Source organism: Phasianus colchicus, chromosome 2 (assembly GCF_987193195.1).
Source record: "Phasianus colchicus chromosome 2, bPhaCol1.hap1.1, whole genome shotgun sequence".
Lineage (NCBI taxonomy): Eukaryota > Metazoa > Chordata > Aves > Galliformes > Phasianidae > Phasianus > Phasianus colchicus.
The window spans coordinates 37437152-37464190 of record NC_143437.1 but is presented as its reverse complement, the minus strand read 5'-3'; the positions used below and the strand labels follow the sequence as shown (position 1 = coordinate 37464190).

General features: G+C 37.4%; 1 protein-coding gene across 2 annotated transcripts in view; it reads left to right on the top strand.

Annotated features, from left to right (window-relative positions):
• ACTN2 (actinin alpha 2) overlaps positions 1-27039 on the top strand; it is a 65560-nt gene that overhangs the window by 14444 nt on the left and 24077 nt on the right. For both annotated transcript variants that reach the window (XM_031592305.2, XM_090135391.1), the window contains exons 2-8: positions 7572-7686; positions 8288-8407; positions 14449-14535; positions 15570-15657; positions 17783-17861; positions 21143-21224; positions 25556-25641. In XM_031592305.2, coding sequence (XP_031448165.1) covers positions 7572-7686; positions 8288-8407; positions 14449-14535; positions 15570-15657; positions 17783-17861; positions 21143-21224; positions 25556-25641 — 657 coding nt within the window. The remainder of the gene's footprint in view (positions 1-7571; positions 7687-8287; positions 8408-14448; positions 14536-15569; positions 15658-17782; positions 17862-21142; positions 21225-25555; positions 25642-27039) is intronic.

Sequence of the window (27039 nt, the reverse complement as noted above, 5' to 3'; positions counted from 1 at the left end):
ATGTTTAGCACATCTGATATTTTGAACGTAAAATTAACTTTGAGAACAGATACTGAAGATGTGGCAATCTTTTATTTACATGACATAGCTCTATCAATTTTTTAAAATCTTTTTTACTACACTTTCTTTATTGGGATTTTTTTCAGGATAGCATTTGAGTACCTTAAAAGCTGTGGTGAATTTTCACTGCAGTAGTGTTGTGGGGTATGAAGAGTTTATGATTCTCATTATCCTTGAGACATGAGACACTTAAAAGTACTCAACTATGTCTTACATCTGCTCCTATTGTTGTTAAGTGGTTTATGGTCCCATTTAAGAAATCATGGATCATAAAATGCTCAGCTTTTATGCCTATATGTATATATATGTTAATTCATGTATGGTGTGATAAAGTTAGGAAGGCTACATAAGCATCACAATAATACAGACTTTGGGCACTGTATGTACACAAGGAATATGTCATTACATCTGCTTTCATTTTAATTTGCTTTGTGTTTAACTTTCTGTGACCACTCTCCTGCCTACTGACTTTGATTCTTCTTTATTCTGTTGCATTTCCTCAGCCTTCTTTCTTTATTATTCTATGTTCACCTTTCCATTTCCTTTTCTTCGATTTATCTGCCGGATCTCCCTCAGTACTGTATTTTTTTCCTAAGGAAAATTATGGGGTCATAAAATAGTAGAGGGGAGGGTGGATCACTGCAGAAAAAGCACCCTGGCAGCATAGGTTTACAGCTATCTGTTACATGCCAAGTACTTGAATTACTAACTGGTAATTGTCATTTGCTGAATGATTTCTTATTTTGCAATCTTAAGGCCTCTCTATCACAGAACCTGGAAGGAAAACTAGTTTTGGCTATTTTCCCTTTTTAAGGCTGCAGTGTAGTTGTCAATTAGGATTGGAATCTTCCATGAACATTGTAGGAAATATGACTGGGTGAATCCAGGTAGCCATTTAGTATATTCCTCTGCTTTCGGGCAGAAACAAGTATACTGTTCTTGACATATTTAACCAACTTCTTGATAATCTCCAAAAAGAAAGCTGCTATATTTACCCAACTGATCTCTTTCACTACTCTGCTTATAGAGTTAAAAATTGATGTAAATCTTTCTCATGCTTGTTTAAGCTCATGACTCCTCACTAGCTTGAATGCAGAGAACTGATTTATTCTCTTCCCTGTTGTGACCTCTTAAATGGTTGAGACTTAGTCTTATTTTGAACTTTTATTGATTAAAGATTTTTATTGGATTCTTGTCCTTTTTATTTCTATATCACTGTCTTGGGTGAGGTTTTCTTATTTGAGTGAACTGAAATTTCCAACATGGAAAGTAGATTTGGACCGTAATTGCCCTACGGATTGATCCTGATCACTTTTTGGTTTCAAATGGGATTTTAAACATTACATGTACTCCTACTTTTTAAGGTCAGCGTTTCTGATTGAAGATACATTTGAAATAGGCAGAATTATCTACAACTGATTTAAAAAAAAAAAAAAAATGCATGAGTAGACAACCCTGTGGCATTGCTCGTATTTTGAGAAGTCACATTCTTGGATTATTTAGGTACCTGCTGCTGTAAAACTTTAATAAATGATATCATCAACAGTAATGAAAAAGGAAGGAGCTTCCTGCAGGAAACAGAGCAGCAGTAGCATTATACCAGTGATCTACTGAAGTACTGAATTCTATGAAGACTTACCTAAATTTTCATGCTCAGAACTGATTATTCTTTTTCACGCATTAAGGCTTCCATGCCTCAAGACCTCTGTCTCTTTCAGACATCTTAGGTGATCTGATAAAGATATTGTCAGCCTGTTCCTAGCAAAGCAATATTGTAACTATTTTACCCCCTTCTAAAGGCCTTATGAAACCTCACCTTCATTCCTTTCACCTTTCTTGAGGACAGTGCGTGCAGAAAGCTATGCTCAGTTTCCTTATATCTTGCTATCTCGCGAGTTTTCTATTTTATACCAACAGGGCAATGTAACTTTTCTTTCAGAGGAGACAACGGAGAAAAGTCTATAATCACTTTGTAATTAATGGCTCAATAATCTTAACGTTTCTCAGGGTTCAGGTTTGCCGGATTATTCTTGAAGGGATATTTACATGCTCTGTTTGGTTTTGTTTGTTTGTTTTATTTAATAGCGAGCACTGTAAAACAGACGTGCAATCATTCAGTGCTAGGAGGTGGTCACACATTTTACAGGAAACCCTAGACTTACATAGGATTAGGCCACCTGCTCTTTAAGGATTGAGGTTTCCCCAGGGTGTTCCATGCAAACAGAACACAGAAGAATGCTAGCATGACTTGTACTGTATTCTGTGTGATGAATGCATCCCTCGGATGATGTCACCAATGAAAAATAAACTTAAGGAACTGGGACAATATCCCTTTAGGAGCTGATCTGCTGATAGAGGAAAGTACAACATGTAATCTCTGACACCGTTTGTTCAGCTATATAGAGGGATGTGCGGAAGCAGGGAGGGCTTTATTCAACTTGAGATTTGGGGATCTTGTGGTAAAGCTTCTACTAACTTTCCTTGTGAGATGGTTTAATGAGATGCTGTCTGTTGTTCCTAGGAATCTGGCTTTGAGATACTGCCTGTGGTTTGAGGATTCCTTTTTTAAGGCTTTTTGGAACATGCTAAACATTTCCTTCACCTTAGACTTCTGGCATTCTTCACCATACAGTGAAACTGTGCTTCATTTGAGTTGTTACTGTGCTTGAGTCTATTTTAGAGCAATTGAATTGTACATGGTGAACTATCTCTCCTCTTACAGTTACTCTAGTAATGTAACATATTACAAACATGTACCATCTATTGCAGTGGAAACAAGGGGACAGTTAATGATTCAAACCAGTAAGACGTAACATTTTAGTTGTTCTCAGTTCAGGAAAATATAGTTCTGCATTAAATGAGCAAAAGGTAGAAGTGAAGAAATATAATCAATGCCATATGTAGTCACTGGTTTAAATCAAACTAGTTTATCAAGGCTGAACGATCTTCTGCTGTTTTACACCTTCATGCTCCTTTCGTGGGAGGGAGCAGAATTAAATAATTAAGAGAATGAGGGCTAACACAGACTGTACCTCAAGCCTGGGAAGAAACCCTGATCCTGAAGTCATTAGAATGTGGACACAAGAGCTAGGAGGTCATGTTGCAGGATCATGTCTTGTATTTTAAAACATGCATAACAGACAGATGGGCAGCTCTTCAAGGGGGAAACCTCAGTCTTGCCTGTGGGAATGTTCTGGCAGTGCTCTCCCTAACGCTCTTACCGTGTGCTCTAAGCCCAGTAATATTCCATATAACTACAGAATGAATCACTGCATCCCATTTAGACTGGAAGTAATGAAACCCCCCAGCTAGCACAAGCAGAGGGGAAAATTACTTTAGGAGAAGGGCTGTAAAGCACTGTCTTAAGAAACAGCTCTATTAGACTGAGATAATTAGAGACAGCATGTTTGTATATAGAAATGTATTTATACATGCACACAAACATGCTGAATGCTTATAACTGAGACAAATTGTCTACAGGTGTGGTTTCCTTCTCTGGGTATTAGAATTTAAGATCTGCTTAAAATGAGTAATACTCTTCTTTTCTTAACAGATACAGAAATTATTAAGCTTCCTATTAATGCAATCTTTTTCATAAATTTCCTACATTAAAATTGGATTTTTTTCTTATGTTTTCTTATGTAAAGATTACAGAAAGGCTAGACACAAAAAAAACCAAATGTGTTACTCAGGCCAGTTGTCTTTCCTCATTTTTAAGTCAATGTGATTTTTAAAACTTATTATAGCAGACAAATTTGTTTGAGTTGGGAAGTGTGAAAAGTTGTGTTAACCTTTGTTATGAGCTACATATACTAAAAAGGACATGGGTCTCCAGCACTTTTTTGGGGCCAGATCCACTTTTGAGTGCAAATGGGTAAATCAAATAAATCTTTCTGAAGTTGTGAGTTTAAGGATTTCTGAAATTATCTTCTGTGCGTATCTCCATGAAAGTTATGTGGTTATTTTGGTGAGGTACATTTTAGACTGATTGTCAGTGTCCAACTAGAAATTTACTGTATATCTTCAGCGTGTGCTCATCATCATCATTGTCTCATCTGCCTCAAGGATAACTGTATTGGAGAGGATGGTAACTTGTGCTGTCTCAATTCTCTTTATCCTTATTATCACAGACACATACAAAGCTTCTTACCATAGTGTCTTTCTGTTTTTCCTGCCTTGAAGCATTATCAAAAGTGAGTTATCATTACACCCACATGAAAATGCATGTGTGGACTTTCTCAGAAGTGTAGGACAGTTGAGCTCTCAGAGGTATCACTTTTTCTGTTAAAGCACATCCTTCATTGTGCCTGTATAGCAGTGTTTGTACTATGGAGCAGGCATACTCTGTTATTTCTTGGCATTACTTGCAATTGATTGATAGTTAATTGGGGTTATCTTCTTTTTCTGTCCTTTGATTGCAATTCTTCTTGTAAAGTGATTGTAAATTAAGTGGCCTGAGTAAATTGACAAATATTTTTTTTTTCCTCTGGTATTTTCTTCGCAGTCACAGGTCCAAATACTGGCAGTCTTCACAGTGAGAATATAGTAGGCATAGAGTAGGCATGGAGTTTTAGTGCATTAAGAGGAAATATGAGGGTCTGCAAATTTCTCGGCTTCCTGCCTTACATCTCTTCCTATGTAGTCTCTTATAATGTCAGCTAAGTTTCTCTGGTAGTAATAGATTTAGAAAGGAGGGGTTTGTTTGTTTGTCTTTTGTAGAGTCATCCATGGTAAATAAATTCTAAAAAGAAATATCTAGCTTTCTAATCACTTATAGTTTCTGGTATTCAACTTGGTGCCTTCAGTCCTGCCTTATTTCTCTGAGCAATCTGATACTCTGAGATGTGTCCAGCAGAAAAAGGAATTTGCTTTGTGTAAGTCATTTAATAGCTTTTAAATCCCAATGGATTACAAAGTTGCAGGATCCTTTATGCTGGCTGTATCTTGATCTTCAGAACTTAAACGTGCTTTGAATTGCTTCTTAATAACTATTAATAGAACTGTTAAAATCAAAGTGGTGAGAATTCAGGTTTGGAACAAGTGGTACCATAATGAGAAGGGAAGGATGAGGTGTTAAATGAAATGTGAATTGTGGAAAGTGTTAAAATTTAGTGGTAGCTTTTATACTTACTTGCAAATTTTAAGTTGACTGATTGCATCACTGAAACAAATGGTAAATGGTTCCTTAAGTAATATTCCTACAACTGTCTTCAAAGAAAGTAAGCCGACATGGAAGGCACCGGGCTCTGAAGTGATACAAGAAGAGTCTGCTGTAATGTTCTGCATTTACACTTTTCGTGAGACACGAAGGAATTGTTACGAAGGCATAGCAGCATTTCATAGATAGGAGTGCACTGGTCAAACGATGAAAAACTGTGTGTAGATAAAAGATCTAAATCTCTTATTTTAGATATGGAAGATAAAACTAGACTATACAAACACAGTCTAAATAAAGAGTCTGTGTAAAGTGCTTCAGCAGAAGTTGATTTCTCTCATGAATGGGGGCATAGTAGGTAACTCCAAGTTCATCATTCAGAATGCTACAGGTCTAATGATAAATGCCACTGTTGCTGAAAACAATTGTAAATAGCGTACAGATGTAAAACGGCAGCCAAAAAAAAAAAAGGGACTGATATAAAATTATTTATTGAAAGCAGCTTGACTGAGCAGTGGTAGCGTCTCTGTTTATATCATAGCAATGCTGGGTGTCTTCACAGAGTGATCAATATTGAGAAAAAGTGTGGAAGTGTGCAGATCAGGAGGAAGAAATGCTGTCTAGTGATTGTCTTGTTACCTAGAGATTCCACTGAGTGCTGGAACAGCTAGTGTGAATTTTTAATTTTTCCACCAAGATTCAGTGAGCTTCTGTGACTCAATGCTCTTATTTTTCTGCACTAAGTATGATGAGCAAATTTTCTTTTCTGCTGTTGGGTGTGTAGTTGTGCTCATTCTTTCTGTCATGGTGATCTCAAAAGGCTTACTGGGATTATTTGAAATTTGCAGGCACTCTGCAGCTTATCCTCTCTTTTTGACTGGCTATATCCCCAGTATATTCATTACATCCTGCATTTTGTCTGTGAAATATCAATGCCTCACAAAATGACCACAGTTCCCATCACATTGGGGGAAAATTTTGCATTTTGGTCACTTGGTAGGTGCCCAGCTGATCCTTTAAATGGAATAAAGATTAGGAACCTGAAGAAAAAAAATGCAGAGATGAACCTGGAGGTACCAGAACAATGCACATGTCCTGCAAGCTGTTCTTTATTACTGTGGGAGCTCTGAGACAAGCATCCAGCAAGCTGCAAGAATCCTCTATGTACACTGAATCAAAGAAAACAACAAAAATGAAAATAGATATAATGTTGCACTTTTAAAAGAAGACCAGTTTTGAATATTCTTTGTGTACCATCTTAAAGTATGAAATTCGCCCACTATATTCATGATTTAGTTTCAAGGAAGGTTTTTGCTCTTTCCTATTCTGTTTCTGGGATCAAAAATTAAGTAGTCTCATCAGCAGGTGAGAAGAAAGGAGGCCAAACAAAATTTTGCAGTGAAAATAGAGATTTAGGATATCTTTTAATTTTTAAAGTAATTAAAAGTTCTTAAATTTGCAAACAGAACGCAGTGCAATATTGCTTCTAATTGAGCAATTATTTGCATCTTCATGAAAATCTACAAGAAGGATCATAAGGAGGATGCAGGAAACTACAGGCCTGTCAGCCTGACCTAGGTGCCAGGGAAGGTTATAGAACAGATCATCTTGAGTGAGATTACACGGCGTCCTGGCTTGTGTCAGAAACTGCAGCCAGCAAGAGCAGGGAAGTGATCATCCCCCTGTAGCTCTGGTGGTGCTGTACCTCGAGTACTGTGTTCAGTTTGGGGCATCTCACTACAAAAAAGACACTGAGGACCTGGAGCATGTCCAGAGAAGGGCAAGAAAGCTGATGTAGGAACTAGAGCACAAGTCTTACCAACTGTGGCTGAGGGAACTGGGATTGTTTGATATGGTTTTATTGCTCTCTACAACTCCCTGAAAATGGAAGGTGTAATGAGATGGGAGTTGTCCTTTTCTCCCAGGTAGGTAGCAATAGGACTAGAGGGAATGGCCTCACGTTGTGCCAGGGGAGATTCAGATTGGATGTTAGGAAAAATGTTTTTTCTGAAAGAGTGGTCAGGTGCTGGAATGGACTGACCAGGGAGGTGGTTGAGTCCCTTGAGGTGTTGTGTTAAGGAACGTAATTTAGTGGGGAAATATTGGTGGTGGTGGTGGTGGTGTATGGTTGAACTAGATGATCTTGGAGGTCTTTTCCAACCTTGGTGATTCTATGAAAATCTGAGATAAGAATTTTGAACTCAGTGATGTATAAAATGATTGGGTGTTGTACATCCAGATTTCTTAGGCAGCTATGGAAGTTTCTGTTGCATTGTTTACTCAAATGGCTTAGCAGTTGTTTTGGAAAATGTATGTTGATAAGGTTTTAATTATTCATTTATATTTACTTTTACAGACGTTTACAGCTTGGTGCAATTCCCACCTCAGGAAAGCAGGCACACAGATTGAGAACATTGAGGAGGACTTTAGAAATGGCCTCAAACTGATGCTGCTCTTGGAAGTTATTTCAGGTTGGTTGAAATTTGCTATGTTTGCTTCTCCGTTGTTCAGAGATGCAGTCACCAAGGTACACTGAAAATGCTTCTGAATGGGAAGGGAATAGCTCATGTTCTAGACGCACAATGAGGGTGAAAAAGGGAAACGAGGCTTTTTATGAGATTTTGGTGGAGAAGGTTTTAAAATGATCATTCTTTGTAAAATGGAGAGTCATATTTTCTAAAATAATTGTTTTTCATGATAATCTAAGAATGTAAATTCAATCAAACATGTGAATTTATATTCTGAAATTAGTTAATCTACTGCACTGAATAAGGATGTTAAAAGCTGTCAATCTTGGTCACATTTGAGAGGATGCTATGGCTACTCTGGATAGAGTCCAGGTTTTCTTTACAGTTAGGCAGGTAATGGTGATGAGAATATCCTTCCCTCTGACTGATCAAGTACTCTAAAGTAGATGGTAACAGTGAAATAGAGGTCTAGACACAAGAATCACTTGCATACTTTTCAGATGTTTTCAGTGTACAAAGCATGCTTGTTCTTGAGTTCCACTCACTTGAGTGTCTGTAGCCAAGTGTATATAACAATAAGTGCATTCATTTTGTTATCCTGTAGGGGAAAGATTACCGAAACCAGACAGAGGGAAAATGCGCTTCCATAAAATTGCTAATGTCAACAAAGCTCTGGATTATATCGCCAGCAAAGGAGTGAAACTTGTGTCAATTGGTGCAGAAGGTATGTAATAGAACTTGATGGTGGGCCTAACTTAGGTTTTAAGTACTCACATTGCAGAAGTTTTGATAGAGACCCTGGTTCAAATTGTGCTAGCTATCTATGTGTGACTTAATACAGCCTTTATTACTGATGGCTGGCTTATATCTCTGAAAGAACAAGAGATGGAAATGTGTGGACACCTGAGGAGAGTAGGGGCATGACTGTGCTCTAAGATTTGTTTCTATTTGAGGTTAAATTGACTTGTCTGTAATTGTTTCAGTGGGTGTTTAAATGACAGTTTTTTCATTTGGAGCTTTACTTTTTTCCTATATGTTATTAAAAATAAATTGCCATTAGAAAGAAAAGGTTGGATTCTGGGGTATGCTTTATTGAATCTAAGATCTTTTTTTTACCATTAGGAGCTGGGGCTTATTTCCATTTGATTATGGGCATGGGAGGTGTGCTTCTAAAATTCAAATGTAGAGTTAAGGGGGTGATCAAAAGAAATTCTAGCAGCCTGAGAGACTGAACATATGAAGAAAGTGGGATGGAATTTATTAAATAAAGTTGTTACTTCGTTGATGTACTGCTGTGTAAGTCTTAAAAATAAAATAAATAAATAAAATTAAAAATAAAATAAAAAACATGTAGCTAGCTGATAACTGTAAACTGAGCAAAGGAAGACAGGCTCTGACTGCAAGTGAACCTAGGGCTTCTGTGAGATTCAAATGATGTTATAAAAAATACAAAGGTCACAGAAGCACAGAATTTCAGGGATTGGAAGGCAGCTCAAGAGATTGAGTTCAACCCCCTGCTAAAGGAGGTGCTCTACAGTAGGTTACTCTGATAGGTGTCCAGGTGGGCCTTCAGTGTCTCCACAGGAGAACCCACCATCACTTTGTGCCAGTGCTCCATCACCCTTACCTTAAGGAAATTCTTTCTCATGTTAGTACAGAACTTCCTGTATTCAAGTTTTAAGCTATTACTCCTTGTTCTATCACTATCTACCACCAAGAAGAGTCTGGCCTCATCTGTTTGCTTCCCAACTCCCTTTAGATACTTCTAAACATTAATCAGGTCCCCTCTCATTCTTTTTTTTCCCCCTTTCATCATATGGGAGGTGCTCCAGGCCCTTAATCATTTTAGTGGCCCTCTTTGGTCTCCTTCTGGGAGATCCCTGTCTTTTTTGAACTGGGGAACCCAGAATTGGACACAGTAGTCTAAATGTGGCCTCACGAAGACAGGGAAGATCACCTGTTGGGCTGCTGGCTATGCTCTTTATGACTCTGTAGAATTATCTGGTCCATGCATCTGTAGAAGCAATGAAAGAATCTACTAGCATTTGATGATTCTACAACAGATTTATCTAGCCCTCACTAAATATGTTATGGTTTTGGATCCAGTGCTTCAAACTCCAAAAGAAATGGGAGTTTCTCAGGGCAGGGCATTTGGACTGTCTGGACTTATCCTTAATTTGTTGGTATCTGATGTGTGTGGGCCATCTGAGTCCAAAATCATGCCATCTATTTTTAGACATATAGCAGGAACATTTTTGGGACTATATCATCAGTGGGTGTTGTAGTTTAAATTCATAGTGGTCAGCCAGGCTCCACGCACCCACTCTCTCTCTCCAACCAATGAGATGGGGAAGAGAATCAAGAAGACAAATATGAGGAAACTCGGTGGGTTGTGATGGCGACTGTTTAACAGGTATAAAAGCTGCATATGCAAGCAGAGCAAAATAAGGAATTTGTTCACTACTTTCCATTGGTAAGCAAATGTTTAGCTATTTCCAGGAAAGCAGAGCATAATAGTTACTTGGGAAGGCAAATGCCATAACTCTGAATGTCCCTGCTTACTCCTCCTTTCCCTCTAACTTTTATTGTTTGAACGTGCCACCATATGGCATGCTGGGATCAGCTGTCCTGGCTGTGTCCCTTGTCTTCTCTGCCAACTTTTTGTGCACCTCCAGCCTCCTTGCTGGCAGAGGAGTGTGAGAAACAGAAAAGACCTTGACTCTGTGGGAATCTTTAAGTTCCCTTCCAACCCAAACCATTCTATGGTTTATGTTATCAATACAATTTTCATTACAAATCTAAAACAAAGATTCAAGATTCTATAAAGAAAATTAACTCTATCCCACTAAAAACTAGTACAGTGGGAAAAGAAAGGCAATTCTCAAAATCACTTCAGATCTCAGAAGAGCTCTAATGAATTTCAGAAGTCCTTGTGCTCCTCCATTAATTGTACAATAGCCAGGGGCAGCTCAGTTAAATGAAGTGGAATGGAAAAATTTGCTGCTCCCCTGACTCTCTGTGGTTAGGGGTGTTTTAAGAATGACATGGCATTAAGCAGAGGGTACTGAAGAGAGAGTTTATGTATAGAAATGAAAATCAAACATAGAGGAGCTTGTCTGATAGTTGGTGTGGAAATAGAATACAGAATATAGAGCAAAAGAATGGTATTTTCTGTCCTGTTGTGCTGGGACTCCAGCCCTTTCTGACATAAAACAAGAGTGTAACAGAAGGTGACCTTGTCGTCCTTCTCTGATCACAGTTTGCCCAGTAAGGTACTGTTTTCACTCCTGAATTCTTCAGGCAAAGTTGTAGCATATAAGTTGAGATGCATCAACTCTTATCTGCTTATCTCTTATCTCCACTCAGCAGTGGAGCAGGCACACTCTCTGCTATCCTATATCCATCATTTTTCTTAATTATTGCTTCTGGTGGGGTGCTCAAAGTAGAGAGCAGCATGTGAAAACAAAGCACCTGTGTTTTCTCAGATCAGCCATTAGAAAAGTTTAAGCTAATCCTGCTGCTCCCCTTGGAAACATCTGTTGTGAATTTAGACTGTCGAAACAGGTAATTCCCTCTGGAAGGGAGGAATGACAAGGAGCAGTAACCCATTACAGATGATCTGTAAGGTGATGTCCATCCATTCTTTAATATTTCTTGCTGCATGTAACAACAGGCTACAATAAGGGGGAAGATTAAGGGGATGTTCTTGACTGTGCTGCAGGCTCTTATTGGCTGTTTCTGGAATTCTCAATCTGTAAGAAGAGGGGATTAGAAGTAAAGCTTCATTCATTAATATTTTAAAACTATTTTAAAACCTTGCATGGAAGCACAGGAGAAAAATACAGTGTTACTGTCATAGCTTACAAGTAAAGATAGACCTGTCATTGTAAGACATTGCACAATCTCAAGTATGGCTACTAATGCACATTAGATTACATCTGTGTGGGCAGGAGCAGATAGATTCGTGTGCCTTCCCCTCCTACTCTAAACAGACTGAACACAAAGCTAGCTTTGGCCGAGACACGCTTAGTGCCCTATTAAGTTTATTGCATCCTTTCTGCTAAAGTTCTCTAAAGCACAGTGCTGTGCTGATGCAGCAATCTAGTCTTGCATCTGACTGGATATAGTTTCATGGTGTAGGACCTCTGGCACCAGTACCTGTTTAAACAGTCCCTACTCCCCTTTGTCTTGCATTCTTGCTCCCACACTTCTCTGCCCTACCCTAGCATTTGGGCTGACAACTGTTTTTGTAGCTGTCCTGGGGATTGGATCAGTAATCTGATCTGGATTTAAAACACATTCCACCTCTTTTTATTTTGTTAGTTTTTTCAGCATTATTGGCTGGACACTCATTATAGTATGATGGTGGAAAGTAATGCCAGCAAGAAGGCAGAATGCAGGTTTTTTGAGCAGTATATATTGTTATGAATATCTTAACCTCCTAACTTACTACCCATCAATATGGCATGAGCCATGTGGGCTTGTCTACACCCATCAGTTTTGGCATTCTCTGAGTTACATGGATATCTGGCATACTTTTTAATTTCCAAAGCATGAAAGTTTTATATCTAAACCTACTGCAGATCAAGTTTTATTATATGAAATACTGAGCAGAGAGCACGTAGACCCAAGAGGGCCAACTGGCGTTTAAAATCGGGCCCCCCCAAAAAAGATTAAGCTGACCACAAGGTTGAGGGGGGGAAAGAAGTAGCTATGAGCCTTAATTAAGTTTTGAGATTTGAAGATACTTGAGGTCTTTCAAAGCAAATGAGATAGTAATAGTGCATGAAAGACAGGCAAAGTCAGGTTAGAATTCTGGAAAATGAATGTAGAACCCAAAGAGGAAAACAGAAAAACTATCCATTCATTTAAAAAGTTGAGTTATCACACTAACAAAGTATAAACATGTGATGGGTAAGATGTCTCCCATCACATTTGTTAATTCCATAGGTTCAAATGACAGCTTCTGTTGCATACTGGTGCAAACTAGTGTGTATCTCAAGTCCTGGGGCCACCAGCTGTTTTGTTCTTTGAAAGTTGTCCCTGGATTCAGGCGACTTTAAAGTAGCAAAGTGAGTTCAGTTCCTTCTGGCACCTCTTTTGACATTCCATGTTAGACTGATGAAATTCTTTCTGTTCCCTCCCCAGGAGAACATCAGTGGGCCCACAGGCAGCCACAGCTGCTCTACTTCTTGCGTGGGGCTGGAAGTGGCTTTCAGGCAAGGGAGCAGCTGGTGCCTTCCATGCCCCACTGCTCATTTGGTGTGACTGGAAAGACAGCCTGCAGCTCCCCTCCATCATCCTCCTTCTTCCTTCCCTTCTAGTGCTGGACTTTCCTTATAGTCCATTGTGTTCTTTCAAGTTTGCAGACTGATTTCATATTATCAACACACTGAAGTGTTTTGGTGGTATATTTTTTGTAGTTGAAAAACTGAAGCGGTTTTGCTAGTAGTGTTACAGACAACATAGGAGAACTGGATTCTGATTGGCTGAAGGGATGCCTCTGTATCTGTGAGAAGGGTTGGAAAAAATATAGTGCTAGTGCCCTGTAGACTCTAGCAGTCTCAAAACAAGTTAAAAACCCGAAAGTCATAGAATCATAGAATGGTTTCGGTTGGAAGGGACCTTTAAGATCATCTGGTTCCAACCCCCCTGCTATAGGCAGAATCATCTCCCTCAACTCCCTGATCATGCTTCTCTTGATGCAGCCCAGGATACAGCTGGCCTTCTGGGCTGCAAACACTCATTGCTGACTCATGTTGAGTCTTTCATCAATCAGCACTCCCAAATCCTTCTCCTCATAGCTGCTCTCAAGCCATTCTCTAACCAAACTATATCTGTGCTTGGGATTGCCCCCACCCAGATGCAGGACCTTGCACTTGGCTTTGTTGAACTTCATGAAGTTGGCATGGCCCACCTCTTATGCCTGTCCAGGTCCCTCTGGATAGCATTGCTTCCCTCTAGTGTGTCAGCTGCACCATTCAGCTTAATGTCATTTGCAAATTTGCTGAGGATGCACTCAATCCCACTGTTGTGAGAAAAAGAGGTTAAAAATCTCACTTTATATTAAAGATATATAAACATGAATAGACATCAGTGTTGTAAGACATCTACGGTCTCATGGTCATGTTTCTAAACTGCTCGGTAGGAAGCCATGTATCTTAGTCTCTGGAGATGCTGTGTGCATTGAGCTGTTCTTCGTATCTAGCCTTTGCTGGTACCAAGGGATAGAATTTTCAAAAGGGCCAAAACAATATTGGTGGACTTGTGAATATCATTTTATTTGTTAAAGAGGTAATCTGGGTTGTAGATTTCGAAGTCATTTAAAAATTTCTGTCTCCCTGACAAATTCTTGTTTTCTACTTCCAATTGCTAATATTCTGTAGTTTCTTACAATTTGGTGTAAAAGCATTTTTTTTTCCAGTTCTTTCATATTTGAAAACAGCAAGGCTGATAGTATTTAAGCTTTAAATATGTATTTCTCCTTAGGCAATATCTATAAAAGTCAATCTGAAAGGTAACTTTCTGAGACAGTTGCAAATAGCTGGAGAACTGGCTTACTGCAGGGAAGAGATAAAGGGACCATAACCTCAGTAATCTTCAGTCCTACTGTCAGGGTAGCAGAAACATGAGTCTGTTGAAAAATGAACCCAGGTGAACTCTGTGTAGGCAATAAATTATCGTGGAAATATATTTATTAGATACAGATGTTTAGGAGAAAAAAAAATGCATTTAAAAATATGATTTTTATCTTTTCCACCTTAGAAATTGTTGACGGCAATGTGAAAATGACACTGGGTATGATCTGGACCATCATCCTTCGCTTTGCTATTCAAGATATTTCGGTGGAAGGTAAGTGTAATGCTACTATGTTAAACAGGAAATTTGTTTTAAAATATTATTAAATAGATTGTATACAAGTGAGATGAATGTTTTAAGAATGAACTATTTTTTCACAGAAAGTGAACCATGTCTTGTGACAAAATATATTTCTGGAGGGAAGAAGTAATTACTAAGATGGAGAAGTTCTGGACATGTCTCTCAATTATAAGAGAGAGAGAAACAAGTCAACGTTCCGGAGTTTTAGTAGCCTGAATCTGTGCTGTACTCAGTGTAGCTGTCCTATTTCCAAAATGCTTTTCTAGACCTGTACATTTCTATCCTTTTTTTGCTACTTTATCTGACTGTTTTATATCTTTCTGTCATGTTTTTTCTCCTCTACTTCAGGTTTTTTTTCTTTCACTTGGTAGCTCTCTCTAGAAAGTGCATCCTTTCTTTAAATTCTTTATTTAAAAGTATTCTTTAAAATAGTATTCTTTAAAACAAGTTTTATCCTATAAAAAGTCTAGATTTCTAGAAACTAATCTCAGTTTTCAACAGAAGGTGTGCCAATTCAAGGTTAGCATGCTGTTCTGCCTATAATTTGTCAAATGTTAACTGCAGACATAGAAATCTCATTGGCTCAGATGCCTACAGTGTGCATATAATGAGGATAATTTATTCAGAATGTATTCCTTTGCATAAGCAAATGGATTGAGAGCACAAGCATATTTCATGTAGGTGCCAAGTGAATCTGTTATGTTTAGTTCTATTACATTTGTATTCAGGTATTTTTCTCCAAGTATACGTTCCGCTGTCCAGTTAAAGTAATTTCTTAAACTCCTAATATTTCAGAAATATTATGTAGGCTAGGACTCTGAGTTGTTCCAGTTGAGCTGATGTGTCTGTCCTAATGGAGCATCTTTAGTCCATTTGCATGACAATCTCTTAGGATTAAATGTTAGTTTATGCTAACCAGTTTTTGATGAATGTCCACCTTTAAGATGAGAAGAAAAGTATTACTTGAGCTCTTTTTACGTCTTCTTACACTCTGGTGTCTGTTGCAGAGACCTCTGCCAAAGAAGGGCTGCTGCTGTGGTGTCAAAGAAAAACTGCTCCTTACAGAAATGTGAACATTCAGAACTTCCATCTTAGGTAAATTTTCATTATTTCAAGAGGTTAGAAGCAGTCTTACATATATTAGGTCAGTTTTTTTTTCCCCACAATTGGGTAGGCATATTTGACAGCAGAATTTCACTCTTCACTGTTAACCTGGGCTTTTCTTCAAATTCTTATGATCTGTATTCAGAGTCTTACTTTGGTTAGCCTTCTGTGTTATTTACCCTGGTTTATGTTTATTAATATATACCCTATATATGTTTATAATAATAACATAATAATATATGTTTAAATAAACATAATAAATTATGTTTATTTAAAAAAAAAATGCTCCACACAGAACAAACATACAATACTATTAGATGTCCCTTGTATATGGGAATATCTAAGTACCACTGCATAACAATTTAACAAATGATTACTTTCAAGAGAGCCACTGCTAGGTATAGACTGGTCTTGGCAAACATACCAACGTGTTGAGCACATAGATATTTCATTTTGATGAATTCATTATTTTTTAAAATAATAATAAATAAGGAGCCAAAAAAGTTGGTAATTACCCAGCAGTAGTACTTTAAATATGTTCATTTTCATCTCCAGGATCATTATGTAAGCTGCAAAAGTTTTGGCCTGTGGTTCTGCACATTTAATAAGGCCTGTAAGGGATCTCCAGACCATTCATAGGCTGCTTGCTGCTGGGATTTCACTCAGCTGTTTCCTGTACCAGTGTTGGTGATCCACCTAATAAAAAGATGTAATTTGCCATTTGCACTATTTAACCATGGGATTTTACATTCCCTGAAACCTCTGGAGTACTTACAAGGGCTCACAATGATTTGTGTTTTTAGAATTCATTCTTCTTGTGAAGCTCCAAGAGCACATATACTGAAAGAGAAGATACAGTTCACACGTGCATCCAGAGATGAAAGAATTTGATTTATAGTCCCTATTGCCTTGAGAAATCTCAAATTTGCAATGTGTTATTTTCCTTGAAAGGATAGCAGTATATTTTAGCAAAGTTTTATGTGGATGCAGGGAGTAGTATAAATTACAGTACTAGAATCTTAGTGTTTATCTATACATACGCTGGTTCTGACACATGGTGTGGAAATCGTGTCAAACAGAAGTACCTTGATTGATATGTGTTTTTTTTTCTCTTATACAACTTCTTTGTAAAGCAGTGGGGTTTTTTGCTGTCCAGATCATTTTAGTCTAAGCCTTTTGGAAAATTCTTGTTATTTTGATACTCCTTTTGATTCAGTTTTAGCTTCTGAATGATTTGATGTTATACAGTGTACATACATTCTGTTTAGTTATATTACATTTTATTCAGTATGGTTATATTATTTAAATGATTTATCTAAATGATATATCTAGACTTCTCAATGACAGGTATTCTTGACAGTCTTTACCTTTACTATCACACAGTTACTACACAGCATACAAACTCAAGCCCGCAGTCCCAGTGATCTGTTTTCATAAAGTATCTTTCAGAGTAATTGCTTCTAGCTGAAAGGAAGTTCTCATATCTTTCCACATAGATGTTATTCACAGCTCTATTCATTTCCTCTTCTTTCCTTGAAAGGTAGTAGACATGAAGTCACAATGAAGTGTCAGACCTCAGGCCTGATCTGTCATGTCTGTAAACTGTTTTAAATAAACTAAGATAATTTTTTATTCCATACTTTCTAGGAGCACAGCATAGTTGTGTCATTAAAATTATCAGAAATAACTGACATAGAAAAAGTCAATTACTTAAGCAAATTCAAGTAAATTGAAGGTTTGTTCCCTTCTTATTTTTGCACACACATGCTGTAAGCGTAATGGGTGACTATGCACTTTCTTGAATGTATACTTTGAGCTATCCTGGAAAGCTGCTTAATTTAAGCAGTTAAAATCAGGGTCTGTTGTACGTAACGTATACTGCCTAGAATGTGTTATGGAATCTCTAAGTGTATATAGACAACAGAATAAATTATGTGCTGCAGGAGAAAGTGTACTGTGACGAAAGCTCAGAGGAATGGGAGTTGACAGAACATAATTTTCAGGATTTAACAGGGGGTTCCTGCTTGATTTTAAGCCTTGACCAAGGATGAAACTGTAAAGTGCTATGACTATTCATTACTTTTTTTCCATTCTATTTTTTTTTTCTGTTGTAAAGCTGGAAAGATGGCCTTGGATTATGTGCACTTATCCACAGACACCGACCTGATCTTATTGACTACTCCAAGCTAAATAAGGTCAACAGTCTGGATGGTAGAGCATGTTGTCCTGCAGTGATTTGGCTCACTTCTGGTTTGCTCACTATGTTTTCTAAATGACAAGCTGAGGAGTGCATGCTAATTCTAACTAATTTTCTACGCTCGCTCCAAAAAATATTATTTGGAGGAAAGGAGGCTATGACAGTCCCTTTATCTTTCTTTCTTTTCCATTACAATTACTTCAGTATTAATTGCAGAAAATCCATTTCTCAGCGGCCAGGCAGTTTGTCTTTTATGGCATGCTGTAAGGATGTTAAATCAAATACACTGGAATTCTCAATTCACATTTGATGCATAGTATAGGCCATTCTGCTATGTGTCCACTGTAAATAACTGTGTAGATTGCAGAGCAGTAAACAAGGACAAGATAATTAATTGTAGGATTGATTAGAACAAACTCTACTCGAGGAATATGCAATTGTTAGGATTACATAGAAAATATCCACCAGTTCTTACTTAATATTTCATTATACTTCTAACTACCCTTCCAGAAAGTGCAAAAGAGTTAGATATCATAACTTATTTAGGTAGCATCGCATGGGGATTACAGACCCATTTTGTTACTTAGAAAAATGTATTTGTTCTAAAAGATATGAGCTACTGTGGTTTAAGAGTGAGTAATGAAAATCAAGTAATCATCTTGGAATTTCTGGGTCATTTCTGGGTATTCTTAAGAATAAAAAATGAAAAGACAGTGGCATGTTGACGTTTCATGTTAGATCTCAATAAATTCGTATTTTTTTCTTCCTCCAAAATGAACATATTTTGGATTCTTTTGTAAATAACAGTGAAACAGAAAACTTAATCATGGATTTAATTTGTTGAGTGCCACTTTTAATTGGTGAGAGAAATTGGTAAATCATAGATAAAGTTTTTCATTCTGTGCCCCTCTGTGATAGATTCATTTTACTAGTGGAATCAGCTCTTATGAGAAAGCCTTTTGTGACAGAAAAGATGACAGAAAGAAGTAAGACAATTTGAAAACTTTGTCTGCTTTATTATATGTAAAATTTATTCTGGGACCCTCAAATTTTAGTGAAAATTAAATTAACTTAAACACACAGTGTTTAATTTAGGCAGTTGTTAAGACAACTGCAGACCTGAACAAAAGGACAAACAATAAACTGTCAGTACCAGATTATTCTCTAATGCTATATACAAACTTTGGTGTGGATGGACAGGTGCATGGAATAGCTAAGCTACCTGTCTCTGTATGTGTGCTCAAGCATGGCACAAACAAGTTAGTCTGATCAAGTTTGTGCTAAGAAAAATGGAACACAGTACGAAAAACTTCTTGGTAAAACCTGTCTACATACGAGTGCTAAGAAAAGGGAATAGCACATAAGGAGATCTGCTTCAGCATTACTATTTCCCTTTTAGAGGCTTCCAAAATAAGAACAGGTCAGGTTTCAAATGAGGCTGAGCTGTGGCACGTAAAGCACATGCAGAAAAATCCTAAAATAGATCTTGCTTTTCTGACCTGGCTGCATTTGACTGACTAGTCATTTTGGTTACATTAACAGCTGGCTTGGTGCCCTGTTTCTTGGTTTCTTATCTCTTGCATGCTGTCTTTTATTTTTCTCACCAATGTGCTTTGTGTGAATTTATAGCTGGAAAGATGGCCTTGCTTTCAACGCCCTTATTCATAGACACAGGCCCGATCTTCTTGACTATGACAAGTTAGATAAGGTATTTCTCTAGCTGTAGCACAGACTTTTAGTTACTGTGGCTTATAGTTTTGTTTAAAAGTATGGGTGATTGGGATCTCCAGAATCTGCTGATATTAAATAAAATTATTTCTTTATGGAGCAGCATTTACTTATGGGCGTAGTACCAGGCACACTAGGAGGTGCCCATCACCCATCCATAAGCAAAGTGTCTTAAGTCAGTAGATCTCAGATTTAGTGTCTTTCTTCCAATTTAATTTCAGTAAGAGGTTTTGTATACGCATTTAGTAAATGTTGTATTACACAGTGTCTGATGTAACAGCAGAAATAAGTTAATGGGTTTAAAATATTGTCCAGATTTCTTCTTATGTCAGTGATGCTCAAAACTGCTAAACGATGACAAAGTGAGAACTTACGATTAGAGACTTTGTGTTCCACTGTAACCAAATTGTTAGGGCGTTATTACTTATGATACCTGGCATATATATGTGAAATCTAAGTAATTACTCCCATTTTATTATAACTAATCTTAATAAGATCATTTCATAGTAACAAAAGAAGCATGCTTGAGTCTAGATCCTTTTACAGGGCGTGTTTGTATTCAAACAGAAGCCCTGTAAGTTCACTGCAGCAAACTTGTTAACTTTTTTCGAATCCCATCTAGCTTCTCCAATTTTGTTTCTCTGCCCCGTCTTTCTAAACTCTCTCTGTAGACGTTGACGTTGTTCTTAATAGCAGTGATCATTTAGCAGTTTTTGAATACTTGAAAATAATAAAAGCATTAATGTCACGAACTGCCATTTCACAAAGGATGTTTTTGCTCCAAGCTGATATTAGAAGTTTGACTTGAGAGCATCCCTCATCTGACATGATCTTCTGTTGTCAGCAATTGTTGTCTGTAGTGTAAGAAACAAAACGTGTGCTGTTTGACTGAACTTTCCCCACTGTTTCCTTTCTTTTTCCTTCAAAAAACAAAATCAAAATCTCTAAGCAAGAGAAAACTCTTGATTTTCAACAGCTCTAAAATTCAGCTTACACACATTAGTTTCAAATTTCGTTATCCAAGTCAAGACTAGGAGATTTTGCTCCTTTTGGGTAGCTGTTCTGTTTGTGATTCCCTTTTTCTATGCGTACGCTGGACCAACAGAGAAATTTTTATCTCAATAGAATTTTTATCACTGTAATACAATGTTTACTAGGTGTCTAAGTGTGATGAACTAATTTTGTGATGAACAGTCAGTCTGCTATAACCTACTGGACCAGAGACCTTGATTGTATGTTTTACTGCAATGCTTCATTCAGAATTAGCTCTTTGTGAGTATACATTGCATATATTATCTACGTTTCCCTTCAAAATGTATTGGAATGTATTCAGAATTAGAGAGTTCTAGTTTCTTATTAATGTTTACCTTTGAAAGAATAGTAATAGATCAAAGGGCGATATACCCATACTCTGCTTTTTGTAGAACAGTAGCTGTGATTCTAATTTACAATTGGGAAAAACAGAGTAAGTTTTAGTGCACCTATTGCAGTAGACTTGCTTCAAAGAAAAATCTGTGTTTTTGACTTGTTGTGTTTTCTTTTTTCATGTAGGATGACCCCATAGGAAATATCAACCTTGCCATGGAAATTGCTGAAAAACATTTGGATATCCCTAAGATGCTGGATGCAGAAGGTGAGAGCTATAGTGAAGTTTGCATTACTTAGAAGTAAGAGATCATAAAACTTCTGTTGTTTTGTATCTAGCAAATTTTCAACATTCTTTCCACATAAATGGTCATAAAGAAACTTTTCTGCTTTGCTTTCAAAGTCTTTTCCTTCTTGTTCTACATATATTGGATAGTTTCACTTTTTCATCATGCTTTATTCTTTTGCTGTTTTTTGTACTTATTATAGCACTTTGGACCCCAAGTTTGGCACGTGGCTCCACTGACAAATGAGGTTCAAATATAGAATGAAAAGATAATCCTTTCCTATAAGAAAGTATAATCTATGATTAATAAAGATAATACAACTGTTAAGAGTTTAAAGCATATTTACATCTCTAAATGAGAAGACCAGGAAGAAGTAGAAATACCTTTCAAAATATACTACTGATAATGTCACTTCTGTGAAAGAGCTTGATTGAGGCAAGCTTGTTTTCTTCACATGTAGAATCATAGAATGGTTTGGGATGGAAGAGATCTTTAAGATCATTCAGTTCCCAACCTCCTAGTATAGGCAGAGATCTCTCTCTAGACCAAGTTGATCAAAACCCCATCCAGCCTGGCTTTGAATGCTTCCAGGAAGAGAGCATCCACAAACTTCTCTGGGCAACCTGATCCAGTGTCTCACAACCCTCACAGTAAAGAATTTCTTCCTAATATCCAGTCTAAATCTACTCTCTTCCAGTTTAAAACCATTTCCTCTCATCCTGTTGCTTCCTGCCCTTATAAAAAAGTCCCTTCCCAGCTTTTCTGTAGATACTGGAAGGCTGCTATAAGGTCTCCTTGGAGCCTTCTCTTCTCCAGGCTGAAGAGCTCCAGCTCTCTCAGCCTGCCTTGTAGGGGAGGTGCCATCTGATCATTTTTGTGGCCCTCCTCTGGACCTGCTCCAACAGCTCTATGTCCTACTTATGTTTGGGGCCCCAGATCTGGATGCAGTACTCCAGGTGCGATCTCACTCTTGTCTTGATGCAGCCCAGTATACAGTTGGCCTTCTGGGCTGCAAGGGCACACTTGCAGCTCATGTTGAGTCTTTCATCAACCAGCACTCCCAAATCCTTCTCCTCATGGCTGCTCTCAAGCCATTCTCTAACCAACCTTTATCTGTGCTTGGGATTGCCCCCACCCAGATGCAGGACCTTGCACTTGGCTTTGTTGAACTTCATGAAGTTGGCATGGCCCACCTCTTATGCCTGTCCAGTTCCCTCTGGATAGCATTGCTTCCCTCTAGTGTGTCAGCTGCACCATTCAGCTTAATGTCATTTGCAAATTTGCTGAGGGCGCACTCAATCCCACTGTCTGTGTCTACTAAGATGTTAAATAACACTGGTCCCAGCACCAATCCCTGAGGAATGCCACTCATCACCGATCTCCAACTTGGATGCTGTGCCATTGACCGCAGCTCTCTGAGTGCAACCATCCAGCTAATTCCTTATCCAGTGAGTGGTTCATCCATCAAGTCCATTTTTGGACTTGACATTTGGACATTTATTTAATTATAAACTTTTTGCAGGAATCAATTTTAATGAATAGCTTCGTTATTTGTTTTCTCCAATAATCTTTCAATCTGTCTACAAATAACAAGAAGATGCATATAAATGTTTCCTGAATTTCTTCAAGATAACCAGCCTTTTGTATTCCTGGCAAAAAATAGTGCAACCATACTGGCATTTGCTTACAATAGTTCAAAGCATTCTTCCCCAAGAGACTGCTTCTGGTGACTTGACAGTAGAGTGGTGATAACGTGGCAATTATGCAAAACACACACAAACTCATCTTGTCAGCTTCCCTTAAAGTCTTTGGCAAGAAAGGTAGGCCAATACAGGATGAGTTTGAAATCCCAGTTTGTACCATCGTAATTGAATATTTTTCTTACTATCACCTGCACAATTTGTTTTCATTATTTGAATTGTAATTCTCCTTTGAATCTCCACTTAATTATTTTATTCTGAAACACTGTAAAGAATAAATGGACATGATACCTCCTGAGTATTGAACTGTCATTTTCCTTTCACTCATCTTTCTCTTGACTTTAAATGCAGGAAAAATTCCTGCATTTAAATTCCTGCCCCTCTTTTCCCCACCCTCACACCCATCAGACTTCCTAGCCCGTTGTATTATTCTTGATAGTTATGTGGTGGGGAAACGAAATCATGCTTCTTCTAGCACACTTGTGAGTATGTCATCAATTTTTACTCTAGTATTTTCAATGGAAATGTGTTTTCTTCTGAACCATGTGACAGTGATTCAAACCAGTAAATAGATTGGTCCTGAAGTTAGAAAATCTCTTGTTATTATTAAAATTGTCATCTAATGTATGGATCTTGACACACTGCTATTTTCTCACTTCTACAGTGGCAGAAATCTGCAGTTTGCATAAGCATCATCCATCATTCAACCATAATTGTTGTAAAGCTACCTTTTTCTGCCTTTGTCTGTCAAGTAATCAAAAATGTCATTTTTTATTAGTGCATTCATGCCTCAGGCACACCCTCTCTATGCTTTTAATCTTCCTTGCTCTAATAGGGATAAAGCTATCAGTCAACCAAGCCAAACTTTTATGTGATTTATGCTGTTAACAAAAGACAGACTGGCTCAAGAATAGCAAAATGTTTACTATTCAAGCTTTTGTTAGCACAAAATGTATTTCTGAACTGCAAGAGTTATGCAGGTTTCCAGTATGCATTAGTACTTTGTCAGTCACAAGGATCCTTTGCTAATATAGTATATACTCCTACTTTGTGACTGTTGATGGCTGCATTTCTTGTAGTAGAATTACTGTATTGATTTAGATGAAGTTGCTCTGGAGTGGCAGTGAAACTGAATCCAGTAGATCTATGAGCCATGCCATCTGCTCTAGAAATTTCCCTAAAACAGATATTAGCAATACCTTTCTGAATAGTCTCCATCTTCAGATGCTATACCATTTCTAAGAGCCTAATGTATTCTCCATTTTCGATTCCTAAAGCTTAGGTATCTTCACAGTGAAATCAGTAAACTGAGTCAGGATGAAGGATGATATTTCTAATCCTTGTAGCACTGAGCTGGCATCATCAGCATAATCTAATGGAAGTACCTCATAAGAATTTCTGAGCAGTAAACCCTTTTCTCTCTACACAGATGTAGTAAACACTGCCAGACCTGATGAAAGAACAATTATGACTTATGTTTCCTGTTACTACCATGCATTTGCTGGTGCTCAGAAGGTGAGGTTGTAGATAGATCAGATCTCACCCTCAACCTTCTTTGTCATTTCTTTCAGCAATTTTTGTTTTCCCTCTCTTGATCTTTCCTTCACTAGTTCTTAGGACAGCATCTTAGATCCGAGCTCATTTCCTGTTGCCTGCTTTTCTCTGTGAGACACTGTCTCTGTAGAGCCAGTAGTAGTCTATCCATTTGTTCTGTAGATACAAACTTTCCTTTTTCATCCTCCTGTGTATTTACTGATAATATCCAGTAGGTTTTTGCATCTGATCACCAAACTTGGTAGGACATTATTCAATATCCTTTGATTGAACTTTTGTGCTTTGATTAGAAGCACTTTAAAATATTAGAAGAAAATAAGCTCACAGTGATAAAGCTATTCCAATAGCAGAATTTCATCTTTTTTTGCCTGCTGGATATTATTCTTGTTGCATATGTCAAAATCTTCATAACAGATGCTCAGAAAATGAATCCTTTTCTTATGCTTTCAGGATTGTTTTTTAAAATATTAAATACTCAATGGTAAGTACAATCAGCAATATAAAACACTGCTACTATACAAAACAGGGAGATATACCGACATCTCAGAAGAGCTCTGGAATCATGTTCTAATGAGAAGAAGTGCAAGTAGAAAAGGCAAGGCAAATCAGAGAGTTGGATGTATTTTAAGCATTAGTAATATAAGGATTACTGATACATAATGTTAAAGTTAAAACTGATCCATATGTAGCTTCCAGAGGAGATCTCCCCAGATCAAAATTTAGCTTGTCTTTTCTCTGTGTTAGTCAATAAGATGTTCATGCCAATTATTAGGCAGATAGTCTTTTTAAAATTAAGGTAATTTCCTCTGTGACAATACTGCTAGGTCAAAAATTCCATATTTTTGGTAAGAATTTGTGTTGAATTTCTAGAGTATGGATTTTTTTTTCTGTCTATGCTCATTTATTTCAGCCTTGTATACTTTCTGGAGTACCTCTATGTACTCTATCTATGTTCAAGAAAACATTGACAACTATGTTGTGCTTTTATTTATTCTCCCTATCTTCTACTCCTTGTACCTTTTTTTGTTTTTTGTTTTCATTTCTCCCCCACAATATAGATATTGTGAACACTCCCAAACCTGATGAGAGAGCTATCATGACATATGTGTCCTGCTTCTACCATGCTTTTGCTGGAGCAGAGCAGGTATTAATTGATTGTTCCTTCAGGTTGCTGTGTTTTTGCTTGTTTCACTTTTCCACTGGTTTATATTTATAACAAAACAAAAAACAACCTCCCCCTCAAAAGCCCCAAACTCACTAATTTTGTATTTTGTTGTTTAAATTAACAATTGCAAGTTACTTGAGCACTAATACTTGTTTTTAACCAACTCTGAGTGTGTTTCAAATGTTGTGTAGCAAGTTGAACCATTTTATTCTAATAGATATTTGCGACTTTAATCTTGAGTGTCTTTGTTCAGTGATTGTAAAGACCATTTCAAAAAAGCTGTTTGAAGATATGTGAAATGGAATTGTTTGTTGCTACATCAGCATCTTATGCTTTTGCTGCATAAAAGTATGCTTGACTTTTGGAGACAGACTGTTCTGGACTTACTTTACTCGTGCTAAGTAGTAATTTAGGGCTGCCTGGAGATGTGGAGAGGAACGGAGGTTGTTCACAGCAGTATTTGCACCCAGCTCCTACTGAAGTCAGTAGAATTATTTGTAGACCAAAGTGTTGGTATAAGAAACAAGAACATCAACAGAAGATCTATCATACAGGATGGTATTATAACAAATGTTGCATTTCTGACTGCTCTATTTCTTACATTTCTAGACTACAAATGGACACAATCCAACTTATGTAGAGAAAAAAAATGCCTTAAAGTAGTTAATATTTTTCTTTCTTTCTCAGTGCTGAATTCCCCTTCCTATCTGGCAGGCCTCCTGCACCATATTGTAGCATAGCTATGCTGTTGTCCACTCTTCCATCTGGGTGTGCAGATTTTGCTATTAATAGAAAAGAAAGCTTCCAAATACTATTTTTAGTTGATTAGATAAACTTCAGATTCACACTTGCATGAAAGTATAAATTTGTGATGAAGAACTATTAATGTCAATTTTAAATATGGAAGAGTTACAGTGCTTTCAGAAATAAATTTGGCAGGAGTCTAGAAAAGATTTGTTGTCAGTAGTTAAGCTGCATCTGTTTTCAAGGATGTATGTGCATGTGGGTTCCTTGAATGGCATCCAGTGTTTCCTGTGTAGCTAATAAATATAATATCTCTTTAGTGTGCTTTAAAAAATTAACCTAATAGGGTAACTTTAGGAATGCCTTAAGTTGCTTTTGAAAGTAAAGTATTTATTAAACAATTATAATGACAGTGTGAAATACCCCCTTGTATAGTAAGGCTTCATTGTATGACTCAGTGTCTTATCTGCCAATCTATGCCTCATTTAATACCACCAGAGTCTGTGAGTACAGGAGGGTAACCTAGAAGCGTAAATCAACAACTATAAACCAATGCGATTTTTATTTGCAGCTGCCATGTTCTCTTTCTTTCTCCAAGCCTGTACCTTTCTCAGAACGTTTACAAGTATGTCC